At 33.6% G+C, this 27,135-nt stretch overlaps 1 protein-coding gene across 1 annotated transcript in view; it reads left to right on the top strand.

The window, feature by feature from the left end:
* The window catches only part of LOC106135414 (lachesin), a 71,612-nt gene extending 46,278 nt beyond the window's left edge, over nt 1-25,334 (top strand). The window contains exons 3-9 of the mRNA XM_013335704.2: nt 13,587-13,693; nt 14,232-14,417; nt 16,970-17,162; nt 18,399-18,527; nt 22,887-23,006; nt 23,219-23,389; nt 23,920-25,334. Of these exons, the coding sequence (XP_013191158.1) occupies nt 13,587-13,693; nt 14,232-14,417; nt 16,970-17,162; nt 18,399-18,527; nt 22,887-23,006; nt 23,219-23,389; nt 23,920-24,158 (1,145 nt within the window). The 3' untranslated portion in view covers nt 24,159-25,334. The remainder of the gene's footprint in view (nt 1-13,586; nt 13,694-14,231; nt 14,418-16,969; nt 17,163-18,398; nt 18,528-22,886; nt 23,007-23,218; nt 23,390-23,919) is intronic.
* Nucleotides 25,335-27,135: the final 1,801 nt, after the last annotated feature.

Below are 27,135 nucleotides of genomic sequence, written 5' to 3'. Positions count from 1 at the left end.
TGTGTTCATTAAAAAAAGTTTTTATAATCGATGTCATTATTAAAATTTATGTGAGGACATACTAAATTTCTATTAATTTATTTTCATCAACAATATTTTTTCATATTATATCCAGCACACTCTGTTCTGTTCTTAAAATATCAAACGAAAACCCCTACATTTTATTATTTTTAGAAAAAATAGAACATAAGTCTCTCAAAGAGATTACGCGATTATCAGCAAGATATCTACGAACTCACTTTTTAATTCCAAATTAAGCGGGGAATTAATTTTCAAGAACAAAAAGAAAGCAGACATTTCAGACTTCATTAAAATTATTTGGCCACAACTCGATGCCGTGGAATCAACTTTTCCCATTTCTCATTTTCGTAATTTCTTTTAATTGAGGAAAATCTTTAATCTTCTGTTACAGCTAGGTATTAATCAAGAAAGTGTTTATGGATGGCTTAGTGCTGGAATTGAGATTAAAATAGTGAATAGTATTTTATTTAGTTGAATTTAATCAAATTCATTAGTAATATCATACAAACGATTGAATACATATAAAATTGCCTAGTGGTTTTTACTAAATTTCTTCAAAATATGTTATTTTTTAACACATAGTTTACATACTAATAATTGTCTAGTAATGTCAATTAAAATATTTTATTTTATGTTTTCGATTTAGTTACAGAATCACGTAAACATAAAATTTTGGAACGAAATCAAAAATTTCACAAATACATATTGTAATTTTTTTCACACTTTGTTATCCTGTTTGCTATTTTTAAGATATTTATATATAAAAATATTCCCTTCTTAGCGTGAAAATTATAAGGAAGAATTTATTTAAAAATCATTGTCGTGATGACTTAATTCAATTTGTAAGCAGATTTTCCAACAGCTTCAAACAGTTTTAAGGCGCCCGCTTAACTTTAGGCGCGAAACGTCAAATAAAGCGCGAGTCACGTTCAAGTGAGTGATATCACGTCTACGACTCATCAGTGGCTGCACGTGACGACTTTAACACAAACAGATTTCACAATACAACCAACCAAAGTTGACCTCTGAAAATAAACCGTAATTTCTTTAAAAGAGTCCTATATCCAGTGGCGATGTTAATAAATACGCAAAAGAGCAGCCCGCTGCAAAGTTTTCTTTCTAACTTTGTTATGCCATTAGAGTTCGCGTGACGGTGTGGCACTTCCCCGTGATATAATTTATTTTGACGATTTTATCTGCCGCACGGATTCTTTTTATCTCGCGAGACGTGTGGCAGATCTCATTTTACTGTGTTGGCTTTAAGTCGTATAATTTATGGACTAAGCTTTTAGAGTTTAGGTGCGTAATACACAGTAGGTATTAAGTTATTATTCATAAAAGTTAACTTGTTTGTTAAATAATAATTAAGAAGAATCGATAAGAGCGTAAATCTGAAACTGAAGCTTTTTCATACATTGTCAACTCTACCAAATGCAGTATTACGGTCGAAATTTAGGAATATGTTTAAGATAATATTGACCTGTTCAACATAACACATATTAACTTTACGTATATCATGTTTTTTTTTAATTGCTTAAAATATGATTTCACTTACAACTTTGCCTATCAAATTTCTAAATATGTGTATTTAAATTAAGGTAGCTTATAACGTTATTTCATTTCAACATAATAAAAATTCATCTCAAGATAACCGTACCGAAGTAGTCACATTTTTATTTCCCAAAGAACGTAATAACACTCAAAGTTTGAGAACAACGGCGGGAAATCGAAATAAAAGAAGTGTGGAGAGCTCGTCTTCAAGGGTTTATTACCAACCAAGGTGATGCACTCAGGCGATTTCAGGCAGGTAGTTACGTGAGTATATTATATCACTTCTGTGGTATTAAAAAAGAAAATATTGAGCCTCTTTGTACATATATAGCATTATGTTCTCTTATCTTTCCCTTTCTTTGTTTGACTACCTGGCTGCCACCAACCCACAATTAGAACTTATTATGCAATTATACCTACCTATTTTAACGTTATTTCTCAAAATTAAACCTTATATACCTATGTATTTGCAAACATTTACAACCTTGCAAAAATCCGTTTCCGTGGTAATTGTGGAAAAGTACACACATCAGCTTGTCTTATCTTCAGCTTGGGCTGTACAATGATATGTCAGTCAATCAGTTTCCTCTTCCATAAGAACATATTTAGAATTCTTATAACTCAAGCTTAAACCTAAATTTTCCTTAATGAGTTCCCACGCATTGGTTGATGTATATCATGTCAAGTTCATGTGTTTCCAAGGGAACGGTTTAATGAAGTTTTCGAATGAAATACTCATTCTTCCCCATTTCATCGGCGAAGGCTTGAAGCCTAATGCATATTTTACTAACTTTATTACACGAAAATCGTTTATTATATGCTAAAGTTTACTTGAAATGGTCGGATTATTAATGTGTACCGCGTAATAAAATTTTGCAACCTTTTACGACATACGTGCGTAAATAAAATCACGCTTTTTTCCTGTAGGGGTAGGCAGAGACTACATCTTTCTACTCGCCACTTTACAAATATGATGTCTTTCTAGAGTTCGCTCGAAACAAAAAACTTACTTAATTTCTGTTCCCGAGAAAAATCGCATCCATTTAAATTCATGAAATTCCCACTTTTAGCCCCCTAGACTACATAAGGAACTTACATGCCAAATTTCAAGTCTCCCCAGATATATCAGCCAATCAGTTAGTTAGTGCCCTTTTCTATAATAATATATGTATTTAGATCTTGGAATATTGTGGATTTTTTGTATATATTTTTGTCTGGTCTCCATAAGGATAGTCATAAAAATTGTGTTGGTAGTAAGCCCATTACTAGAAATCAGTGAATGGTATTAGTATAAGGAAAACTCTGTAAAGAGCAGTAAAGTGTTCTTGACCGTTGACTAGTTTGGTCTCCATCGAAATTCACTTACCCTCCGTAATTGAAAAAAATCCACGAGAAACTCGTAACTTATTTTTAGTTGTGGTTTTGCTATATGGTTAAATGGTAAACTTTACAACATTTATTTTCTTAAATCATGTAGATTCCTCCACCGCTCTGGAGATGAGCCCAGGGTCCGTCAATGAGCATGACCCAGGATCAGGTAAGTCTGGTTCTTACATGAAGCGTCTACTGACCTCTGTAACCTTTTCAGGATAATTTACCATTATTGACTGAATGTGCAGGATTTTTCACAATATTTTACATCGCTGAAAATATAACTTGCCAATTAAACTATTGTTCATAACTCAGAAATGAGTGATGAACCATTAAACTTTTCATTCGGGTACCATAACCGTTCGACCACCTATATAAGGTATATTATATTCTACATAACAATATGTTGGTTATAGGCACATGTACACGAAAGGTCTGTATACGTCATTAGTTGACTTCCGTAGCCTAATTGCAACGTTGGAGACCCAGCAGGAAGTCAAAAGATTGCCTCCAAATAGCAAACGTTTCAGACAGTTATTAGACCAGCGACTGAAAAGGCAGATTTGCTCCCTTGTAATTTGCCTCTTGATTGCGCTTTTTGACTTCACTTTTAGTGTTCAATTCAGTTTTTTGAAGATAACTTATTGTTCTCGAGATAGTATGTCAGTGTAACACTCACATTTGGGCAATTAACTATTTACAGTTGAGTAAAACTTGGGTACCGTTACTTATATATACTTATGTTATTACTTAAGCTTCTACTAAATTGAATTTAAATATAATTGTTGATGAATTAAATATGCGTCGTACTTATACAGTAGGTACAAACAAAAAGAAGATGTACAAAATAATAGTTTTTCAGAACAGAACAATAAAAAACTTTATTAATAAAAACTTACATAAACTAAGAATCACAAAGGTATTTCCTGCTTACGTGTCACAGAGAAAAACTACTTGCATTTGCTGAAAATTGCGTTCAGTACATAAAATAGAAAACATACAGAAGCGCCACTGTCACAGATTGAGGTTAGCCCAAAGTAAGTTTGAGGCTTGCATTGTGAGATAATAATTACAATCATTGGATAAAAAATATTCATTTTGACCTGGTCAAAAATCAAATCAGATGTATAGTATATCATAAATCACACCTTTTTTCCAGAAGTGCCGTGTGGTTAAGTGGTAGAAGGATAGGACCACTCCGTCTCATCACATAGATTTCGTAAAAGGCGACTAAGGGATAGGCTTATCAACTTGGGATTCTTCTTTTAGGCGATGAGCTAGCAACCTGTCACTATTTGAATCTCAATTCTATCATCAAGGCAAACAGCTGAATGTGTCCTATCAGTCTTTTCAAGGTTGTTGGCTTTGTCCACCCCGCGAATGATAAAGACGTAACTATATATATTTATTTTTCCGGAAGGGTTGGCAAAACTGCATTATTCCGTTTGCACCGATCCCTGTATGTATTGTATACCTTTTTTGCTTCATCCATATCCATCTTTCTCTCTCTCTCTTCATGTAAGCTCGTCAGTTTAGGTTAATAATTATATAAAGGATAACAAAGAAACTTCAAGTTATAACCAACCCTCTTTAACAGTTCTTGCAAGAAATACACAATTAGTAAAATTTAACGACTCGCTATTTAGTATGTATAAAAGCCATGCAATGAAAATATCTAAAACCAAGTCGCTCTTTAATTTTTATTATGAACAACGATATTCTAAGACATTGGGCACACCAATAGGTCTGAGAAGATGCTTCATTTCTGCACTGTTTTTATTTTTCTTCTCAAGTCTTTGGGCGGACTGTCCCATGATAAATGGACGCTCAGTCAGACGTTTTATAAGGTGGCCAGACAGTTAAGCGACGAAACCATTTCTGAACCTCACATCAGTAGGAGTCATTATTGTCATGAAGATATTATTTCATAGCAGTTATAAAGGTACAGCAAATTTTGTACAGTCTCATTAAATTCTTGCGATGTTTCCATCACAATAATATCATTATCTTTTTTCCAACTAATATTATAAATGTTAATTTTAACGAAAGTTAATTTATTTGTTTATTTGTTGTCTCTTCACGCGTAATATACTGAATAAATCTTCTTAAAATTTAAAGAGTATGGAGAAGTACATACTTTTCATCTCGTAGGTGGGGCTATATTCGTGCGGGTGAAACTACGGGTAAAAATTAGTATATCTATACAATTAATGAAAATCACAATGGGGCTTAGTTATGGACTATTACTGAAAATTTTTGAATTAACACAGAATTCAAATAGAAACATCTAATTACGTGTTTTAGTGCCGAATAATTTTCATACAAATCGGAATAAATTTAATCCGGAATAAAGTTCATAAAAATGGGACTATAATATTTCTATTCAAACTTTTTTGCTTTATATTTCTGTTAATACACCAATACATTGTTAACAGTTTTCAAAACTAGAACATCAGAAAATAGCATATCGAAAACTTAAAGCGCTTACACCGCTTCCTGCTAAAAACGGGTCACAAAATACAAGCTGTGCGACGACCACATTAATAATTTATCAGCCACATGACGGCTGTTTGCTAATAAAGCGCGGATTCGCTGGAAATATTAATAAAAGCAGCTTGCAGCCGGAACCGGCTTGGAGCCGCCGGACCGGACCGTTGGTGACAAATGATCGGTTGCTTGGTTTCCATTTAAATTGAGCAAGCAAATCATTGTTTATAATCTATTCTGTTGTGTCCATTTAACTGGTATTTGCACTGATCGTTCAAATACTTAAGTTAAAAATACTGATGTTTTAAACTGTAAAACAGTACCAAATAAATTGAATTTACGGTCGGTAGTCGAACCGTTAAGGTATCCCGGATAAAATGTTTAAATAAATGTGTGGAGGCACAAGTTCAAATCCTACTTTTGTCATATACTATTCTGAGTTATGTACATTAGTTTGAGTACCAACCGATGTTATGAGGAAAAATAACATGAGGAAAGCCGCACCTTCAGGCAACTGGAAATGTAATTATGATCTAATGTCATATACATATGTCTAAATGAGTATGAAAATTAAAAGATCTTATTATTTTATATTGTCTTTCAAATCAAAACTGGCCATACTCTAAAATATTTTATAATAAACAACAAAAAAACGTGCCCGTACAGAATTCCCCTTAGGGTATAATCTATAGGTACGCTGCATACCTGCGGACCGGAAAATTACTCCAGGTGTAAATGTGTCCCGACTTCCTTCATATCGTTTTCTTTGCAGTATTTCAAAATAGGCTAAAATGTATTATGTTGCTTATTACAAGCGAGCAGCGGTCTGTTATGACATTATTTCGAACTAACCTTTCTTTACATTGAATCTCATAGTTCTCATATCTCAGACATCCACACATTAAAGGCAATATCAAAACAATTATCAATATATGTGTATCACGGCTAAACGAAGCTAAAGCTCTACGGACTAAAGTTAGTTTTCAAGCCATTTTTACCTGCTTTCATTAACGGTCGCTTAAAGTTAAGGGTTCGCCTAACGGCACGCAACCAACACTTCGTATACTATTAATTTTTTTAGTTACATGGACTTCGACTCTTTTAGACAATTCTAGCTCCGTCGCTCCCGTAAGGTATAAAGACGTGACCTATGTATCTTTATGTGTATTTTCAGACAATAACATTACATACAACATACAACACGACCTCATCATCCTGTGAATTTACTCTAAATAACTAACCAGTAAAGTAACTTTTTCGTACGAACTTTCGCCCTCAAATCAGTTCAGTAGTCGTAAGCAAACATAAATAGGACAAGGAAACCCGCTTCATGATCCCCAGTCACGGAAATCTAATCTGGCCCCTATCTTCGGCCACTACAAACAAAAGATTGGCAGAAGTGACTAAGGCCAATAAATAGATTTATACATTTCTATAGCAGTGGCCCCAACTTTTTCATGTGAAGTTTATCTGCGTAAAATTTCAATCGTTAATAACAACAGAAAATGATTTTGTTACACAATCCCATATATAATTTTACCAGTATAATGTGATACTATTGTGGCAGCATTAAATAACGCTTTTGTGCGGTCTTAACTCTGTATTATGTATTGTGAAATAATATAATTAAGTGGTTTTGAAACAGTCTTATTTTACAAAACAAAAAATTCCAAAAAAAACTTGACTAAATTGTAAAAAATGATAGTTTTTATAGATACATTATGTGTATCTTGTTCACATTTCCGAATATGAGGAGGATTGCATTCCTACGTTAGCTGAATCCCAAACCGACCCGCATGCAACGTAAACTCGTGTGTCTTGAAAAGTAAATGACGCCTCAACTCAATTTTTAATATTTCAACGATTTCAATTCTCCTTTCTTCAAATAATGTCAAAAACATTATTAACATTATTTTCAATGGTGCTAAGATTAAGTTTTTATATACTTAAGTCTCGGTCGTTTCTGTTTATAATATATTTGAGAATTTGTCTCAAATGAGATAACAAAGCTTATTAAACGACTTTTTTATTTCTAGTATATTCGTATAGTTTTATCAAAACAAAGGCCATAATGGTTCTCTATCATATAAGATCATTCATTACTAAACCACTGAAATTGATGAAAGAAACATGGGACTATCTACTAACTAATTGACAATTTACTTTTAGGAAAATCAGTGAGAGTCTGGCTACGTGTACACTTTTTACCGTAGCTTATGTGATCAATAATTTACTACCTACCTAGAAAAGCTTTAAAATAATTGTAGACTAATGTCTACAATTATTATAAAGCAATTAACATCAGAGTTACAAATTTAATTGATGCGCCAGTTTTACCTGATATTAAAACAAAAAACAAATAAAAAAAAAATTAATAAACGTCTCACTTTATTGGCAACACCAATCAGTCACAACATTATATTATGCCCGCGCGAAAGTCCTATTATTCACTCCCAAAGGTTTTAAATATTTAAATTTAAAATTCACGAGTGTAAGCTTTTGCCTTATATTGCGAGCTATACTGATTTATCATTCGGGTGATGGTGGCAATGCAAGGCGCTGTCTCCACCGGGAAATATATGGCCTCTTTGAAGCGCAGAAAGATGGGTAATTTCATTGAATTTATGAACGTATCACCGTTGAAATTGCCAAGTTGAAAATTCGGACGTAAAAGTGTGATAAACATTGTACGAAAGTTGAATGATTTTTTTATATGTTTTTAGTTAATTGATTATGTTTTTTTTTGCATTCTAAATTAAGATTTGACGGCCTCTGTGGCGCAGCGGTAGTGCGCTTGTCTGTGTCACCGGAGGTCCCGGGTTCGAATCCCGGCCAGGGCATGATGAGAAACGAACTTTCTCTGGTTGGCCCAGGGTCTTGGCTGTTTATCTATACAAGTATTTATTATAAAATATAGTATCGTTGAGTTAGTATCTCGTAACACAAGTTTCGAACTTACTTCGAGGCTAACTCAATCTGTGTTATTTGTCCCGTATATATTTATTTATTTATTTATTTATAAGATGAATATAAATGCAAACCTTTTATTTAAAAAAAAATACTTTCTGAATATTCTCAATCGGGTATTTCTCGACATTAGACTTTTTACAAAGACTAAATCATAAAAAAGAAGCAAAATAAAGAATGGTAGCACTTGATAATATTAAATATGTTCATATAAATACATGACATCACGACTTTTATAAAGGCTATGACCACATTCAGCAGTAGATATGGATTAATTATGGATATTAATATTGACTATTTTTATTTTCATACCAAACGAAATGAACTTTAAAGCGTTAAATAAACAAATAACATCTATATTTTATCTTTATACGTATTTTCGTCAACCCGATCCTTAATATTCCTTACATATTCGTTCGTATATCCCACTTGTATCCTCGCTGTGAATAAAGCCATTACAACAGTAGAAAGAAAATAGCCGACTCAGTTTACGCTAAAACGGTAATACAAAAGCAATATCCAACACTTCTAGTGGCACCCACAACAAAAGCAGGATATTTTGTAAACATTTTACTGCGTCGCAGTCTGCGGCGATATTGTGGACGCTGTCGCTGCAAAATGGCAGTTTTTACTGCCAACCAGACCGCTCCGTGACGTCACATCTCCGGAGAAGAGACCAAGATCTTTTAAAGCAATATTTGAGTGTCCACTTATGTCGCATACATTACATAGTTGTCGTTAATTTTAGATGGCTGGCATTTCGTCTTACCTAATTGAAATAAGTAACTGAATAAAAATAGCTTTTTGGCATATATACTGCCAGTACATAGATTAAATAAAGTTGTTTTTTGTCTTTCTGTACAGTCCCTGTTTTTGATGCAGTATTTATCATCAGTTATAAATTTATGACGTTATCCCGTGTGTAGCCAAAGGGTGTCGAAAGTTACGGATAATGTTATTGTTAAAACAGATGTGTAGATATAAAACTAATTTTTAATCTACATATTTTTTAAAGTAAAACGAGTGTACCAACAAATACTACAGAAATATTTTTAGTATTATGTTTTATTTATAAATCTAATATTCAGAAGTATAACCCGCGCCATTTTTATTGAATAGAATTGCCATTTGGTTGTATTCGTAGAAAAATATTTACTTCATCGTAAGCGCCGGAATAATGTAACGAAATGGGGCTCTAGGGCAAAAGACATGACAAATGTAGTCTTACGGGTCGCAAATGTATTTTGTCCTTACTTTTATCTAGAAAACTTTTCTCCCACTATCTAAGGTAAGCACTGATTTTCATATTGCATTCTCCACTTATTCGAATCTTCATGCATTATCATCAGCTTACATGGGCTGCTCGTGGATGTCTCTGATTCCTTTGGACATTTTTTACTAAATACAATATCATACTAAACAGAAAAGGACTAAGGAACTAGCTATTCTGACAGAGACGGGAAAGGTTTTAGTATCACCAACAGCAGTCCTAACCAAAGAAGCGGAGTTGCAATACATGTCGTAGGTTACATAATTACAGACTTTTGGCAGCTTTAGACTTTAGTGCCTACCGGAGGCACTATTGTCGTAAAAATACTACTTAAGGGGTAATCACTCTGGGGAAATACAACTTGATTTGAATTTTAGAAAGATATATACTGTTATATAATACATAATTACTATCTTTATTTTGTTGTTTTATCATCGTACATTTATTATATACAAACCCCAGTTTATTAATTTGTGATGTTTGTTCTTTCGCTTCCAATATTAAAAAAAAAAATTGCTGACTAGCAAGTACACAAAAATTGAATATTTGTTTCGCTACTAAAATAAAAAATTAAATGTTTTGTATAAGCCGCAGTTCCAATACCACGAATTATAAAGCATGTCCGCACAATTTATACAGAAATTCTGATGGATATTTCCTTGACTATCCAGTATCGTAAAAATGAAAGAAAAAAATGGTCATTTTAAAAATGCGCGAAAGCAGTGCTTTTCTTTTCCCTTGAGTCGTATAAAAGTGATATACGAGTAGTTGCGTATAGTTCCTTTGACACTAAAGGTATTATTCCTACACATAGACACCGAAACTATGTTTTTCGTGATATTTGCAAACTCTATGGACCGCTCTTTATTATGAAAAAAAAAAAAGGAAAGGAAAATATGTAACAAATGTCGAAAGAATATGTATTTTTATATTTTCTTTTCAAGTCTTTACAATCAGTGCTCTTTACGCACTTGTTTACAGTAATTATTTTAAACGTAAGTTTGAACCGTTGGTTTGGCAATAATTTATTATTTATGTTGAATAATAATAATTAATAGAAATGGCCTAATATACTTGAAATGTAGGAATAATGTGTCATCGTCTTGTCGTCTTGCAACGCACGCAGTTATAAAGATATCAAGTAAAACTATTCATAGCGTGCGCACCAATGGCTATGCGGCTTATTCTGACTGCAATGTTCCTACTTATACATGGTCATGCTCCAGAGTAGGAAACTTGGATACTTAGGTGTCCGGTGTAGCTCAAGTTGGTTCATTAATTTGACCCTGTGAGTCGTAATACTTAACTTGATAAAATACGCCCCAAGTTTAAAGAGCACGTAATACGCGATTGGTTTTCATTGATCTATTTTGTTCAATTTATCCGTTAATTCATAATTGCGCATCAAGCATGAGGAATAGAATTTTCTATTATCGTGATCATTTAAAATTTGTTTTAAATATTCTCTTCAAGCAAGCCTACTATTTGTGATCAAGGTACGTTCGTCGTGGCCTTCCCCTTTCAACGTTCCCATTGTCTATTTGCCTAGTAAACCTGGATGAATGTGTGAAAATTTTCTAGCTTATCCTTCGTCCCTGGCAGCTAGAGCTATGGAACTTTTATTTTTTCGTTTTTATTACTAGTGTTGTAACAAAATTAGTTCAATAAAAACACTTTACCTTAAGCAATAAGCAATAATGAGCTTAAAAGTCAGGCTCGCTATTCCCTTGAATAATTGAGTAAGTTTATACACGATAATAGTTGCGCGGTCTAGTTACCATCGCCGAAGTTATTCGTGTCACTTCGACTTAAGTTGAAGCGAATACAGAACTTGAAGTGGTTACTTGACACTTGGTAGAAGTCGAAACGAGGTGAGAGTCGATGATATCTAAGTACTATTGTAGTATTGATACTTGCTGGTTACAATAAAGATAAACCAGTTCAGTCAAATTTTCTGTATCAGTAAAAAGTTTTAAGACTTACATAATAAGAAAACTGAAGCTTATACATGCTTTTATTAATTAGCTATTCATATTTTAAATTTTGATTCTGCTGGAGTAGAAATTCGTTTTGTCTTGTTTAATAGGAGCCAGCTTAGAAACAAAAGCACAAGTGTCTAGAGGTCAAACAATGACTACAGCGGACTTCAAGCTCAAATCCAACAGCTGAGAACACAATCTAGAATATGCTATTAAGAGAGAGAGACGCAGACTTAAGAACGTTACAAGGTTTACTCGTTTACCCGTTTTTTATATTTGTTTCTCATGCTTTGTCTAAGCATGAAAAATATAACAATATAATTTTTGATTTCAACATATAGATTTTTTTAAATAATTCTCGAAGAGCACAAGAGGTAAGTATATATAAAAAAAGAATGCTGAATTTTTTTTCAGGCACACGATTCCGCGGCAGCTGCTCAAACTATGTATCCTGATTTAGTTTGCATCACTGAGACAATTCGCGCCACACCGAATACAAAACTTAAAGTGGTTACTTGACACTCGGTTGTGAAACGAGGTGCGAATGTCGACACTATCTGCTGTAACTTCGTAGTTGCATTGTGATAAGCCCACGTACGACTCGTGGTTGGTAACTTTGTTTCTCATCAGCTGTCTCTGAATAAACAATGGCTAGAAACGAATTTCCGTGTACCAGGATTGTAAGCTTGAAAATGCGCGACGGCTATTTCGTGCGAAAAAAGTTGACAGAATTAGCTAACTTTGTTTGTTGTTTTCAGTGAAATAAGTAGTTTGGACATCAATTAGGTGCTCGTAATAAAACAATTTGGAATAAACCAACTTCTTTTTTGATTAATAATAAATAACCCAACGTTATAATAACATAACCACATTATAACAGTACAGTATCACATAACACGTAGGTATTGCAGCTCGGATAAACTTAACGAGGTGTTATTCGCACATGATTGGACGGGAATTCTCTTAGAACACGGAACTTTCCAGAAAATATATCTTTTAAGCACCAGCCTTTATTTCAACGTAACAAATGTACTTTGAAACCGTATAAGATTTTTTGAACTAAAACAAACACAAAAAATAATAATATAATAAAATTATTAGCATAGCGGTAGTGCGCTTGACTATGACCCAAGTAGGTCCCGGGTTGTATGTTTATCTATATAATTTTGTATCTTTTAAAACTTACTTCGAGGCTAACTCAATCCCATATCTAATAATTTGTCTCATATAAATTTATATATATTTTTTTTCAATTTTTATATATATTTTTCATTTTTAAACTTTCCTTTTTTATTTTTTTCGGAAATTATAAATTACGTACGTATTATTAGTAAAGTAAAGAACGGCATATATCATTCATTTTCATAGATAAATACAAAAAGGTATATTTTATCTCAAAACTCGGAAAGATTTCAGTTACCACTCAAACTTTTTCTAAGTTGGCAACTTAGAATTTGTCTTCAAAGGCCTCGAACGTTCAATCAGAAACCTGTGAAAGTTTTTAATTTTCTATCATGAAATCTAGACAAGTGAATTTATACTTTGATATCGGTTTCTTATATTATTATGTAAAAAATTTCTACTGCCTGTACCAAAATTAAAATTCGAAAAAATCAGTATTTTTACATTTTCTGTTTACAAATATGACTCTTTGTTTAACTAATCAAACCGCTGCAATTTATTAAAAAAAAAATATAATCTGTTTTCAATTCTGATGAAATATTTGTTTTATATTTTATTGAACTATATACATTCTCTATAGGCAGTCAAACTAAAAAATAGGAATCATGTTTCAACACCGAAAAATATCTAGATTCTGAATGTACATTCAAAACTAATTATTAGACTTTTGTCATGCTGTAGTTAAGATTTTATAATTATATATTTGAATAAATGAATAAAATAAAATTGCAAATAATATTTTTCCCCCTTGTTCACAGGAGGCGTAGAAGTCCCAGAATTTGGAGAGCCCATAACAAACCTGACAGTGCCGCTTGGACGAGACGCCACATTCGAATGCATCGTCGTCAATCTTGGCAACTACCGGGTAAATTATTCTTTGAAGGGAAACCATAAAAATATAAACTGTTACAACATACATTTTTATCTGTCATCATCATCCTTAATTACTTTTTTAACAAGAAACAGCTCGGCGAAATTAATTAATTCGCTTAATTTCAAAACATTCATTCTCACTTGCTTCAAAGTACATAGAATGGGGCATTTTGTAGGGAGTCATGATTACTATAAATAAAAGAGAAATCAGAGGCGAGAGCAAGAACGGCCAGCGCATGATTCAGCTAGTATTACCCTAAGATTCAGAGACATGAGAAGTGAAATAGTATATTTAAGCAGATCCGTCAGGTATTTCTTTACGTAATCATATCAGATGGAATCTTAAGAAAAAAATCATGGGATAAATTCGTCATGAATGGCTAAGAAACCTGCGAGACTGGGTCGGGCGTAGTACCTCACTGTTCGAGCATCAAAAGTTAAAATCGCCGTGATTTCGTTCAACCTCCGATTGGATAGGAGCTTCAAGAAACAGTAGAATCCCAGATGACAGACATGACTTATATTTCTAGGTGGGCTGGGTGAAGGCGGACACGAAGGCAATCCAGGCTATCCACGAACATGTGATCACTCACAACCACCGCGTTACGGTGTCCCACAGCGACCACTCCACCTGGTACCTCCACATCAAGAACGTGCAAGAAGAAGACCGGGGGCAATACATGTGTCAAATCAACACGGACCCCATGAAAAGCCAGGTCAGTAACATTATTTAAACAAAATCACTGTAATATTGTACCGTGTGGTTCCTGGCGCTTTAGAATAGAAGCGCTCTTTTCCATGGACGTCATAAAGGGCGACTAAGGGAATAATCACATTCATCTGTTATCCAATATAGCTTAGATTCCCCTGCAAAGGTTGAGAAGGTTAGCGGGAGTAACTTCGTGTAAAAATCTGACTTACCCAATCCAAGATCATAATTAAAAGGCACACCCTGGACTGTAGGTCATTAGGAATGAGGAGAAAATTTTCAAGATTTGATCTAGCTTCCACAAATTCACTGAGGAACCAAACCAGTTGCCTGATGTGCAGGTTTCTTCCCTTGCCGTATGAGCGTCGGTCTGCAATCAAAGTAATAGTAGACACTCAGAAAATAATACTTTTCAAGTGGAATACCTTTTCCCCTTGAACACCAATTCTCTAATAACTTTAAAACTATGTACAAAATATATTAATCATATTTGAAACAAGAGATGAAATCAATATCCACTTTGTTAGTACATTAATCAGTCTATCGCTATACATCGAACAACTTAAAGGCGTAACTGACCTTCACAATGGCTGAAATGTTAACAATAGAATAAGAACATAGTTCGCGTATAATATTACTTGTAACTAAGAAGGGTTAATGCATGGTCTGAACTTCAAAATGATTTGAGCTAATTTCGCTTCTTATTAAATACTTGTGGTAAGGACAGTTCATATCTATTTTCACATGACCACACTGATTGGTTGATCTTCATATTATATACTTTACATATACATATGTATATATGATCCTATTGAACACGCATACCCCTTTCTCAGAAGAGTAGGCAGGAACTTTTTCTTAGCATTTTCCTCAATCACCGTAAAGCTTTTATTTTATTTCGTACTACGAGTAATGACTAATTGTTATATTTATACAAGTTCTGCCTATGCCTATACCATTCAACTAACTCTACATTTTCTATTTATTTTTCTTTTCGACTAGCAATCATTTACTACATGAATGTTAAAATTTTATGGAGATCGGTCCAGTGATTTAAAAGCAGCTAAACAAAGACATTTTCACCTTTATAAGTTAAGTATTTCTATTTGTCAGTATCAGTGAAAACTTAAAACTGAACAAAAAAAAAGCTCCTTCATGCACAAAGTAATAATCAACCTTTTGCCTGACACCATTCCCAAACGATCTTAAAAGCAATTTTTATTTAAAATTATCAAAATCAGTCTAGCAAACAGAGAGAACTGTCCAAAATGCTAAATAGAGCTGCAAGCCTTTATTGAGTTACGCTTTCCGAATGTTAGAGTTTCTTTTGCTTTTTATTCGATACCCCGGTTCCGATTCAGGAATTGAAAAGACCTCAATTAGTCTGATTACAGTTTTCAACAACTTCACCAAATTTGCGGAAATAGCGATTGGGAAATAATCAGAGATCTATTTAAAAACACTTTTGTTTTTACCAATAACACTGTCTTAAGTCTTTGTTGAATTCTCAGCTACATTGTTTAAGAAACACAATTTATAATGTTCTCCCTTAATTATGAGCTGAAAATTACCAGTTCCTCGGCCCACATTATATTATGCATATTCTTTCAACTGTTACAACTTGAGCCAATTAACATTCGCAGTTCTTTTTATGCATGATGACGTGAAATCACTTATTTAAATCTTCCCCTTCTCTGCCAGAAAAACAAGCATTTGCTAATTTCACTTCTGAATTTTACTATCATCATTAAACCATACAGGTGAACATTGCCTTACAGTCTTATCAATACTATCGGCACTATCTACCCCGTAAGGTATAAAGACGTGATTTTATGTATATAGACGTATTAAGTTGAGCAGGTCGATGTACTACTTTATTTCTTAACTTATTGAGACTATATTTAAGTACTACATATCAACTTTACCTTTTACGGGTTACCCACTTCACTTACTTCTTCAAAATTATCTATATATTATTTGAACCTAAAGAAAACATTTCGGATCTTTTGCTAAACTACAGCTGACAGTTTGAAACGATTCGCCGACTCGTTGCGCCCTCAAAGGAGCCGATGTGAATAAAGGGAATTTGCCGGCGGTGCACGTGACCGCCATCACTAAAATCCACTATAATCGATAGAACTTGAGCGCAGTGTCGTATTCGATTTAATTTTGGAATACTTAATATTTTATTCATTAGATCTTATAAATAATTGAAAGGAAAACAAAAATTTAGCCTTAGCTAACAATTTTTTTTTGTTTGCCAGGTCTTCCATTTGTATATTTGTGCAATTTGTGATAGATAAAATAAAAACTACTTCATGAATCTGGATTTCTCACTGTCTTACCACTACTACACAACTGATTTTTTTTACGCAAGAAAGTCGTAGCACATTGCTACGCCGTAGGGGTTCGTAGAAGTTCGTAGCATATCTAGGTCCGGTACTAAGAAACTTTTAACTTTTTCTCTTATCTCTTTATTTCTCTTGTATTATATAATATATTGATCGCAAAATGATACTGTATTATAACTAGGTAATTAAAATTATTTATTTCTATCAGATGGGATACCTAGACGTGGTGATCCCTCCAGATTTTATTCCCGAAGAAACTTCGGGAGACACGATGGTTCCCGAAGGAGGCACTGCCAGAGTGTCCTGTCGAGCGAGAGGCGTTCCTCCTCCTCGCGTGATGTGGAAACGGGAGGATGGACAGGATATAGTGGTCAGGGACAACACTGGCGCGAAAAGCAAAGGTACACTTAGTAAAACTAATGGTAATGACTAATCTCAAAAGACAGCCTAGACTTAAAGCTTTGGTTGCCTACAGGTACAAAACACTAACGCTAGGTAGCGTTTGAGTCTTGTGGCTATTGGCTCCACCTCGTAAGGAATAAAGATGTGACAATAAGAGTGTGCTTCTCGTTAACAAAAAAATATATACATAAATCACAAAATAACACCTCTTTCCCGAATGGATAGGCTACTCCTTTCGCTTTCACTAATCCACATTCATCCCTTCCCTTATGCAAGCTTGTCATCTTAGACTACTCTTGACTTGAGTCTTCGAAGAGATCTAGAAAATGTTTTGTTTATCAGCTAATTGTTTACATCCTTATTTCAAAGAGTAAAAAGGTTCTTTTTGATCATTTGAGCTTGAGTCAGTAAATTAATAGTATTTCTCAAATTACCGGTGTAAGGAACGACCCCGCCGAACAGGCAAATGGTACCGATAAAATCAACAGTGTAGCACGCCAAGCTATGATTGAAGGCTTCTGTTACTTTGTTGTGATGGCTCGTGGAAGATCATATTCATTTTTAAGTATTTGATAAAGCCAAGAATTATTGTCATCAAGCTTTTTGAGTTATACATTGATTATTCATATAAAAAAGGTGTATTCTCTAGTCTGTAAAGGTATAAGTATTAATAGAGAGCAGCCCTATATGTAAATAATAAGTTTCTATAATTTTCAAGAGCACCACTTGGTGCTGAGACTTCTAAGTAAACATTGAAACACCAAATAATACCGCATAATGAGTCCAAAATTTCACTCAGCTCCGAACTGTTGGAAAAATATTTCATTTGTCTTAGTTTATTTGAATAGCGCAAGGACGCCATTGTTTTTCCGAATATGTATATTACGAATGTCGGTGTGACCGCATTTGTGGCGCCACAATGAACCGAGCGGCCATTCTCGGGATGAGTTCCACGTCCAGTATTGTTTAAAGTTTGTCGTAATTAGTACAGTTCCGCGTTGAATAGACTCCTAGGTCTTATTATGCGATCCCGTTTTAATGGTTCATTGAAAGAATCCGTAAAACTCATTAATGTGTCAAAAGAATTTACCGTTAACAAACGATGCGCGACCACGAAACATTATAATTTTGGTCCGATCGAGCAATTTATCATTGTTACTATGAGGCTTATCAAGACGTCAGCTTATAAGTCGATTATTTACGTTGTAACTGAAAATAGGCTAATGTGTTCACAGTGCTAACGTACCAAGGTGAAGTGTTGAAGTTGTCGAAGATATCGCGTTCTGAAATGGGCACGTACTTGTGTATCGCCAGCAACGGCGTGCCGCCCACGGTCAGCAAGCGGATACACATTAGTGTACATTGTAAGTGATATTTTTACATTCCTAAAAAGCTATATTTTAGGTTAATGTAACAATCTTATCACCTTTGTTGGTGACGGTTAGTATTTTAGAGATAATTGGCTCTATCTTCCCCGTGAGGGATAAAGACGTGATTAAATGTTTGTATGTATATATTAAATAAAGGCGAATGAAAAAGTTGATAAAATATATTCAGATTTTATATATTTCCTTCTTCTATATTGTTTTTAATTCTTTATTTACTTTTAGCTTTCCGCGCGCAGTTTAACCCTAAACATTTTTTCTATCTCTGTACCAAAATTGGTCAAAGTCTAAAAATCTACTACCTTTGAGTTTATTCGTTACAAACAAAAATGCAATTCTTAACTCTTTATTATACTAGTATGGAAGTATGGATCTGCTTTAAGATTTGTAACACATATCTGTTTATGCTTTAACAATTACTTTCAAAAGCATATGAATGTAGCTAACCCATATTTTAAAATCTTATTTAGCAAAAAAGGTGTTTCTAAGTTCAGTACTTTACATTCTCTTTAAATGAAAATGAAAATGAAAATGAAAAATGAAAATATCTTTATTTGCAAATAAATGTTATACAATATTGTGCGCTGGCACCCACGATAGGTTTCCCTGTGTTGTGGGTGACAGGCTCTTCAGTAGACATTATAGGATATTGTTTATTTCATTATAGATAAATTATTTTCTAGAATATTATTTCTACTTAACTTTGATTAAGTGGAAAAGAAATCTTAATTGAATTAACAATTTCTAACAATAATGATAATCAAGTATAGCAAATTAACAGTGGAAAAGAAATTTAACTTAAGTTAACAATTTCTAGCAACAAAGATAGTATAATTAAGTACTTATAGCAAACTCACAATTTTAACCAATTAAGTATGGTAATCAAGTATGTAATATGTAGTTTGTAGTTAGTAAAATTCTTGAAATATGTAAATATTAGTAGATGGTATTTTTGAATTGAATTCGTGTACATAATCAAGTGAATGAATCTCATCATATAATATAAAACCAATTTATTAAATTCATGCATTATAAAAATCTATCTCAAATAATCACCTTGCATAATGGTGTCAATACTAAATAATTATGTTTCGTTCAAATAACGATGTGTTCGCAATAACCAGTTTTTATGTAATGACATAGAATAGATTTTCAGTCTCACTGTAGGTCATGTTGCTGAGCCAAGCTAGAATAAACTTTCCAAAGGAACGGTTACTGCTGTTTTTAATGTTTCGGTCTATCAACAGTAGTTTGTTATAGAGTTTTGGACCAAGATAGTTGAAGAATCTCCTAGCAAATACTGTTTTTATTTGGGGAACAGGACAACGCTGTATACGTCTTGACGCTCTGGGTGGTGGCGTAGGGATAGTCTGTCTGTGGAACCTAGTTAACGTAGCATATATAAACAATTTGCGTACCGATAACACATTTGCCTCTTCGTACACCTTTGTAGTCGGATAGCGGAACGAGACACCGAGGATAACCTTCAAGATTGCTCGTTGGGCCCGTTCGACTATCAAAGCGTGGGTATTGGTTGCACCACCCCAGGAGGTGATGCAATATGTAATAATGCATTGGCAAAGAGCTTTGTATGTACTGATAAGGAGTTTTGTATCCGCAGCTAGTCTTAATTGTTTAAAAATATATATAAGCTTTCTAACTCTGCCAGAGAGAGTAGATATGTGCTGTTTCCAGCTTAGGTGTTGGTCAACTGTTACTCCTAAGTATTTTATTGAGGTTACCCTTGCAAGATGAGTGCAGTTACAGGTTGTCCTTGCATTGTAAGAAATTGTACGGTTACATGGAAATCCGTGCAGTGTGATATTAAAGTTCGGCTGAGCACTTGTGATTGCCGTCTTAGAAAAACAGACGTAATTGGATTTAGTGGTGTTAAGTGTCAGGAGACGATCCTCCAACCACGTAGTTATTTTGGCAAGGCCGTCTTCCGCTAATGCCTTAACTCCATCCCACGTCTTGTCGTGAAAAATTACCGCAGTGTCGTCGGCAAACATCAGTAGCTCGGCTCCTGAGATTTTAAGACTACAAAGGTCATTAATATAAACTAGAAAGAGCGAGGGACCGAGCGCACTGCCCTGTGGAACTCCGAACGAACACTTAGCTTCACGACTCTCGTAGTTTTTAACTTTAACATGCTGCCGTCTTTCCGTGAGGTAATCCTTGAACCAGGAAAGTACTAATCCTCTGACACCCATTTTTTCCAGACATCTTAACAATATTGGGATAGAAACCGTGTCAAAAGCTTTTTGCATGTCCAAGAACACACCCACACAACGCTCGCCTTTGTCCAAATAGGAGCTCACTAATGTTGTCAACCTCAGCATGGCATCTTCTGTGGATTTATTCCTCCTGAACCCAAATTGGTTGGAAGCAATCAAACCTGACCCCTCCATATAGTTGACCAATCTTCTGTTTACTATTTTCTCAAGAAGCTTAGACAGTGTTGACAAGAGTGATATTGGCCTGTAATTAGTAGGTTGGTCCTTATCTCCATTTTTGTAGATTGGACATACTACCGCCGTTTTAAACTGTTTGGGAAAGATACCACTTGACAGACTGAGATTGAACACAAAAGTAATTGGGTCTAGCAACAGGTGCCAAAACCTCTTGAGGAATAGTACTGAGATCTTGTCTCTACCCGGTGCGGAATCAGTTCTGAGTGATAGAATAGTTTCTTTTATTTCTAGCGGGTCCATTGGCAACATTGCCATAGAACTCGCGGTTGTGTTATGTGTGTTCACCTTCCGCGCTAAGATATCGTGTGTGGTGGCAAGTTTTGCAAGAGTCTTATCTGCTAAATTTTCCCCTATAGACGTGAAGTAGGAATTGACCACTGTCAGTGCGTCCACTGGATTAGGTTTTGTTGAAAGTAGCTCTTCACTAGTGGTTTTGGATTTTGACAAGTTACATATTTCTTTGATAACCTTCCATGTCTGTTTTGTATTGCCTTTGTGTTGGGAAAGTAGTTTTTGATAATAAATTTTTTAGCATTTTTAACAATTTTGTTGCAGTTATTTTTGTAGTTAGCATGTTCAAGTTTGAGTTGTTCATTTTCTGGCTGTCTTTTGCTTTGTTTGTACAATTTATCTCTTTTCCGCATACACTTAACCAACCCTATAGTAATCCATGGTTTTAATGGTTTTACTTTATTGGACAATTTCGAAACTGTAGTGTTCGACGTAATAATCTTCTGCAGGGTAGTTATTAATTCATTAGCAGCTGAGTTGGTGCATGCGCAATTATATAAGTTAGACCAGTCTTGTTCTTTAAGAACTTTGCTTACATTTTCGTAGTCAAGTGTGGTTTTAGCAGCATGTGTTACATGTTTATTGATCAGAGCTTTGTTTAGAATTAGGAGAACCGGTCTATGATCGGTGAATTCATCAAAGATAAATGATTGAGCTTTATACGGGGATTTTATCATCATATGGTCGATACATCTGCTCCGTCTTGTCGGTTTATCAACACCTTGCAGAAGACCGTGGCTTGCTATCATGTTTAGGTAATTAATAGTGTGGGTTTTATCGATGCCTGGGAGAATGTTAATATTAATGTCACCTGTTAAAATTACATTTTTTGTTTTGATACCTTTCAGAATTTGGTCTAGAGAGTTAATGTAGTTGGTAGGGTTTTTAAATGAGGGTGATCTGTAGGAACATATTAATGAGAAATCCTGCGAAATTTTCAATAATAGACAGCTCCCTTCCTTTACGTATGGTTCAACATCGGTGACTGGAATATTTGATTTGACATAGACCACAACTCCGTCATTCTGGTTGATGCTCTTTTTTGTACAAAACCTGTAGTCTAAAAATATTTACTGCACATTTTTTTAAACTGTAAAATCGTTTTCAGATTACCTGTATCGATAAGTCCGTATGAGTATTGATGTTATCTCGTAGCAATCAGCAAATACAGCAATAATAATACAGCGCCCACATATTGGAATGTAAAACGCTTCCATACCCCGTATCGCATAATCTATCTCTCATTTCGAATCATAGTGTTCTTTAAAAAATCCATGTAAATAACCTTGGAAAAACATTTTCTATCCAGAAGAAGTTACATTCCAGTCTTTTCATCTGACATGCTAACAAGAAATATTATGAAATATTTTTTAATTCTTCATTTCATTATGTCGTAATTTCTAAGATTTTGATGAAGTACTAACAGTACTTCATCAAAGTTATCGCTTAAAACAAATTAAGATATCAAAGTCTAAGGATATGAATTGAAATATCATTCCCATAATCGGACTTCGTTTTTTGTTTTCCGTAACGTAGGTTTTATAAAAACAGTAATAAACTATTATATTTACAGTTCACCCCGTCATTCAAGTACCAAACCAGCTGGTGGGAGCTCCATTAGGAACTGACGTCACTCTCGAATGCTACGTCGAATCTTCTCCAAAATCCATCAACTACTGGGTGAAAGACCCCGGTGAGTTCCAGCAAAACTTTTAATAAGAACATTACTAGCTTTTGATTAAGTTGAAGCATCTCCGATAAAAGCGAAACAAATTATAAGGCAGCCATAAAACTCTAGGTGTCTGCACAAAGTTTTTACATTTTTCATAAAACTTCGCCACGGAAAGATGAAATTCTAATATTGAATTTGAAAGCAAGTGTTTTAAGTAATAAATTGTTTTGCAGGTGAGCTGATAATACCATCTGAGCATCATGAGATGACGGTCAGGCAGAAATCGGTCTTCGAAGCTGAGATGACGATGACTATCAAGAACATTCGTAGGGAAGATTTAGGGAGCTACATTTGCGTCGCCAAAAATTCGCTCGGAGATGTCGAAAGCAAAATTAGATTATACGGTAAGATTTATATAAAAAAATCACAGTTGAAATAAGTAGCCATCAGGTAATATTCATTTTAGTAATTTTTGCTTTCCAAACAAAATTATAACGACTATTTCCATTCAGTATGTCGTATATTTTTGGAAGCACATTAATTTCATATTACATTTTTTGCTACAAAGTAAATGTCTTTTGTTTTTCTTTAGGGTTTTACAGACTTCTCATTATTTGAAAGACCAATCTCTTGCTGGTAGAGTTAAGTGGAGCGTTTGTTTGTTTGTTTGTAATATCTTTATTGCAAAGAAATTTACACAGTAACAAGAAAATAGTAAGTACATAGTTATAAAAGAAACAAATATAGTCTTTAATTCAATTATTTTCATTGTTAAATTTTTAATTTGCTGCTATATCTTTAGGTAGGTTTATTTCTACTTTTATTTAACTATCCTTATCAAAATCACTTTGACTTTTTAATTGTTTAACTCGAGGTATGATATGAATTAGGTATATCAATGCCCAAAAAATGAAGTAAGATTATTTTTCAACAGAAATACCTGGCAACGACAGACACGTGTACCAATACGCAGAAGTCCCCACCGAAGAAGACTACGGCACCGAAACTTACGACGAAGAGGACAACGAAAATATCAAAAGCAATCGCGTCCCAGACCGCGCTAACAAATGGTACGCCAATGACGGCAAAATTGTAGTGGCCAGTACCAACGCGGGCCCGGCTGCAGTGGCCGCGATAACTGTAATCTTCATCAATTGCCTAATGATAATTTAATTCTAATAGAAACTCCTAAAAAAGGCTTAAATTGTTTGTTTGACTTAATTTGTGATTTGACTCAGGCCTTTGTTTAACTTTTCGATAAAATAGTAGTGGCCAGTATTAATGCGGGCCAGGTTATGATTGTCACAGTAACAGTAACTAATTCAAGATCATTTAATAATAGAAACTACATAGCTTTCTTCAACCAACATTTGAGATTTAAAAGACGACTTTGATTAACCTTTTCAAATATAATTTTTGTATTATTGAACTTGAAAGATGTTTTTATTCACGAACAAAAAATCATGGAACATGCTAATAAATATTTAATGCCTATGAGCGACGGCGCCCGAAATACATATTTTTAGATTGAAATAATTGTTTCCAAATAGTTAACTTTTAAATTGACTGTTCTTTTTTGCAGTTATCATCAAAACAGTAATATGTATTTTATTTTAATACTTTTTTTATATTACAGCATTGTGTAACGTGATAATAACTAGTTATTAAATGATGTATATACTTATATTAGGGAATATTGAATGCATTATATTATAATATCACTACTTCGAACACTTACTGTTAAAAATAATGTATCTATCGAAGTACTGTTTATATTGAATGTGCCATGTAAATTGCTAATATTTTAAATAGAGACGTCTATACCATAGAGTTTTTAAAATGATCGTAAATTTTTAAATGTAAATATTGAAAACATTCCATTTAAACTGTTACGAATAGGGAATTTCCTAATACATTTGGAAATACAAATAAATAATTGAAAGGCTTTAAGTGTCTTTCCACTTATTTACAGTGCTTACACTTCATTTGCAACTTCTTTTGGTATATTAAGGATTACTTTTGGGAGGTTTATTTTATAAATATAAAGGTCATATTATCAACTGGACATATGATTAAACAACTTGTTTCACGTACAAAACGTAAAAAATTAAATTTCATATACATTTTTTTATCTATTTAATCTGTCTTTACTGTGTTCTAGGTATAAGGTCAACGTTCAGTCACTCCACGTTAAAGCTAATTATATAGCCGCGTTAACTTTTAACGAGTGACCTAAATATAGTTGCAAATGGAGTATATTTCTGAATGTCTCTAAATAGCATAGTGTAAATCTGTATAACTTACTTCTTCCCAACAATGTACGTTACCCGATCGTTACAAAAAATTAAATTAAATCAGAACATGTAAATTATTTGGTGCGTTATTTCTCTCTGAATAGATCTACCACAAACAATTACATTTCTAAAAGTATTATATTCCATAGACCATGGAAGTAAGTACAGAAAAATATATATTGTGCTTCTCTTCACACAGATTGTAAAAGTCCATTCAGGGAAAGGCAGGGAAAACTTGGGATTCAAAATTTCAGGTTTATAATAAATATCCAATTCATATTTTGAAAAATATATTTATATATTATTATCAACATACATACAGACTGTTAGCACTACCTACTCCGCAAGGGATAAAGACGTGATTAAATGTACATATGTACGTATTTATAAACATCGAAAAAACATAAGAATATTTTGTCATTACGAAATATTTAACAAAGCTTTTATAGCAATTAAATGACTGAGCTTTTGCAGGCCTTTGTGAGGGGCACGATATGTCCCATAGGATCGAATGAATAAACAATTGATCACAGTGCACATATTTCCGACATATTAATTAATTCAATTAACTTGCGTACGAGTAATTGCATTTTACGTCAAGCAATTAAGTTATAATTAAATTTACTAGCAACAGTGAGATATCATTAATATTAATTTGACGATGACACTGAAAATTATCGAAGTGTTCTACCTAACTCGAAATATGTATTGGGATAATTAATTTATGCTTTATATTTAACCCAATGGATGTCCTCGGTATATATGTGTCCAAAATTAAGGCCGCCTTTTCTTAAAATCTTATTGTTAAAAATAGAACAAATGTTTTCTGCAAAGAGCAAAATTCTAAGTATACAGTAAAAACGTAAATCAAGAATATTGAAATCGGTTTTTAATATTCTTTTAATTTTTTTTTATTTTCTTTTACTAGATATTTTGGGGAACTTTTTACAGTTTCCAACGACAAAACATACTAAGTTTTCAGTTTCCTACTCTATGAAATTGAATTGAACTAACTGTTACCCGCGACTCCACCCGCATACTGGTCGCATATCGTTTATATATATATACATTACTTGTGAAAACTTCAATTATCCAGATCTATATAACAATGCTAAACCAAAGAAACTAATCAAATCAATTGAAATAGCTTACAACACAACAAACGCCCGAGACTTAAGACTTTCTTAACAAAATTAAATATGTCCAAAGTAGTTTTACATCTTTTAAAAACAACCCCGTATTACATAATTTTGTTGAATCTTTCGTAATTGGATGCAAATATTGCCAAAGATCAAACTGTCGATCACTTTGAACTATACGAAGCTTGATGAATAAATCTACCCAATTTTGTTTAACTTTCCTTATATAAAAATTGTTTTTATTTTACATAAATTATAAAAATACAGGTCTTTAATATTGACCAATATAAATGTTGTATACTAAAACCGGACAGCCAGCCGTTATCTAACAGTGTCCAATAAACAACACTGTTCCCAGAGTTATAAAATGAAATAGAAATACAGCATGACAAAGCTTCGAAATGCTCCTGTTACGGTTTTATACGCACATTATTATATATAGATAAACAGTACAAATTAAAATACAGTTAAGTTCTTTCTACCCCGTAAAGCGTAACGTGAAATACCCGTAAATGCGTGGAAAAATGTATGTATGTACTAAATAATTGGCTGAAAACAAACATAGATTATTTCATTTTTAGGAAATTTCCAAGAGAGCGAAGCCTTGAAGGACTAGCTTAGAAATAAATAGTAGCTTTATTCAAACTTCTCCCTTTATTCCTAAAATCGATGTTATGTCCGAGTGTACAAATAAATAATACCTATTTCAAATTTGTC

Source organism: Amyelois transitella, chromosome 3, assembly GCF_032362555.1.
Source record: "Amyelois transitella isolate CPQ chromosome 3, ilAmyTran1.1, whole genome shotgun sequence".
NCBI classification, from domain to species: domain Eukaryota; kingdom Metazoa; phylum Arthropoda; class Insecta; order Lepidoptera; family Pyralidae; genus Amyelois; species Amyelois transitella.
Note: the sequence above shows the minus strand (reverse complement) of the source record. Positions and strands in the feature narration are given on the sequence as shown.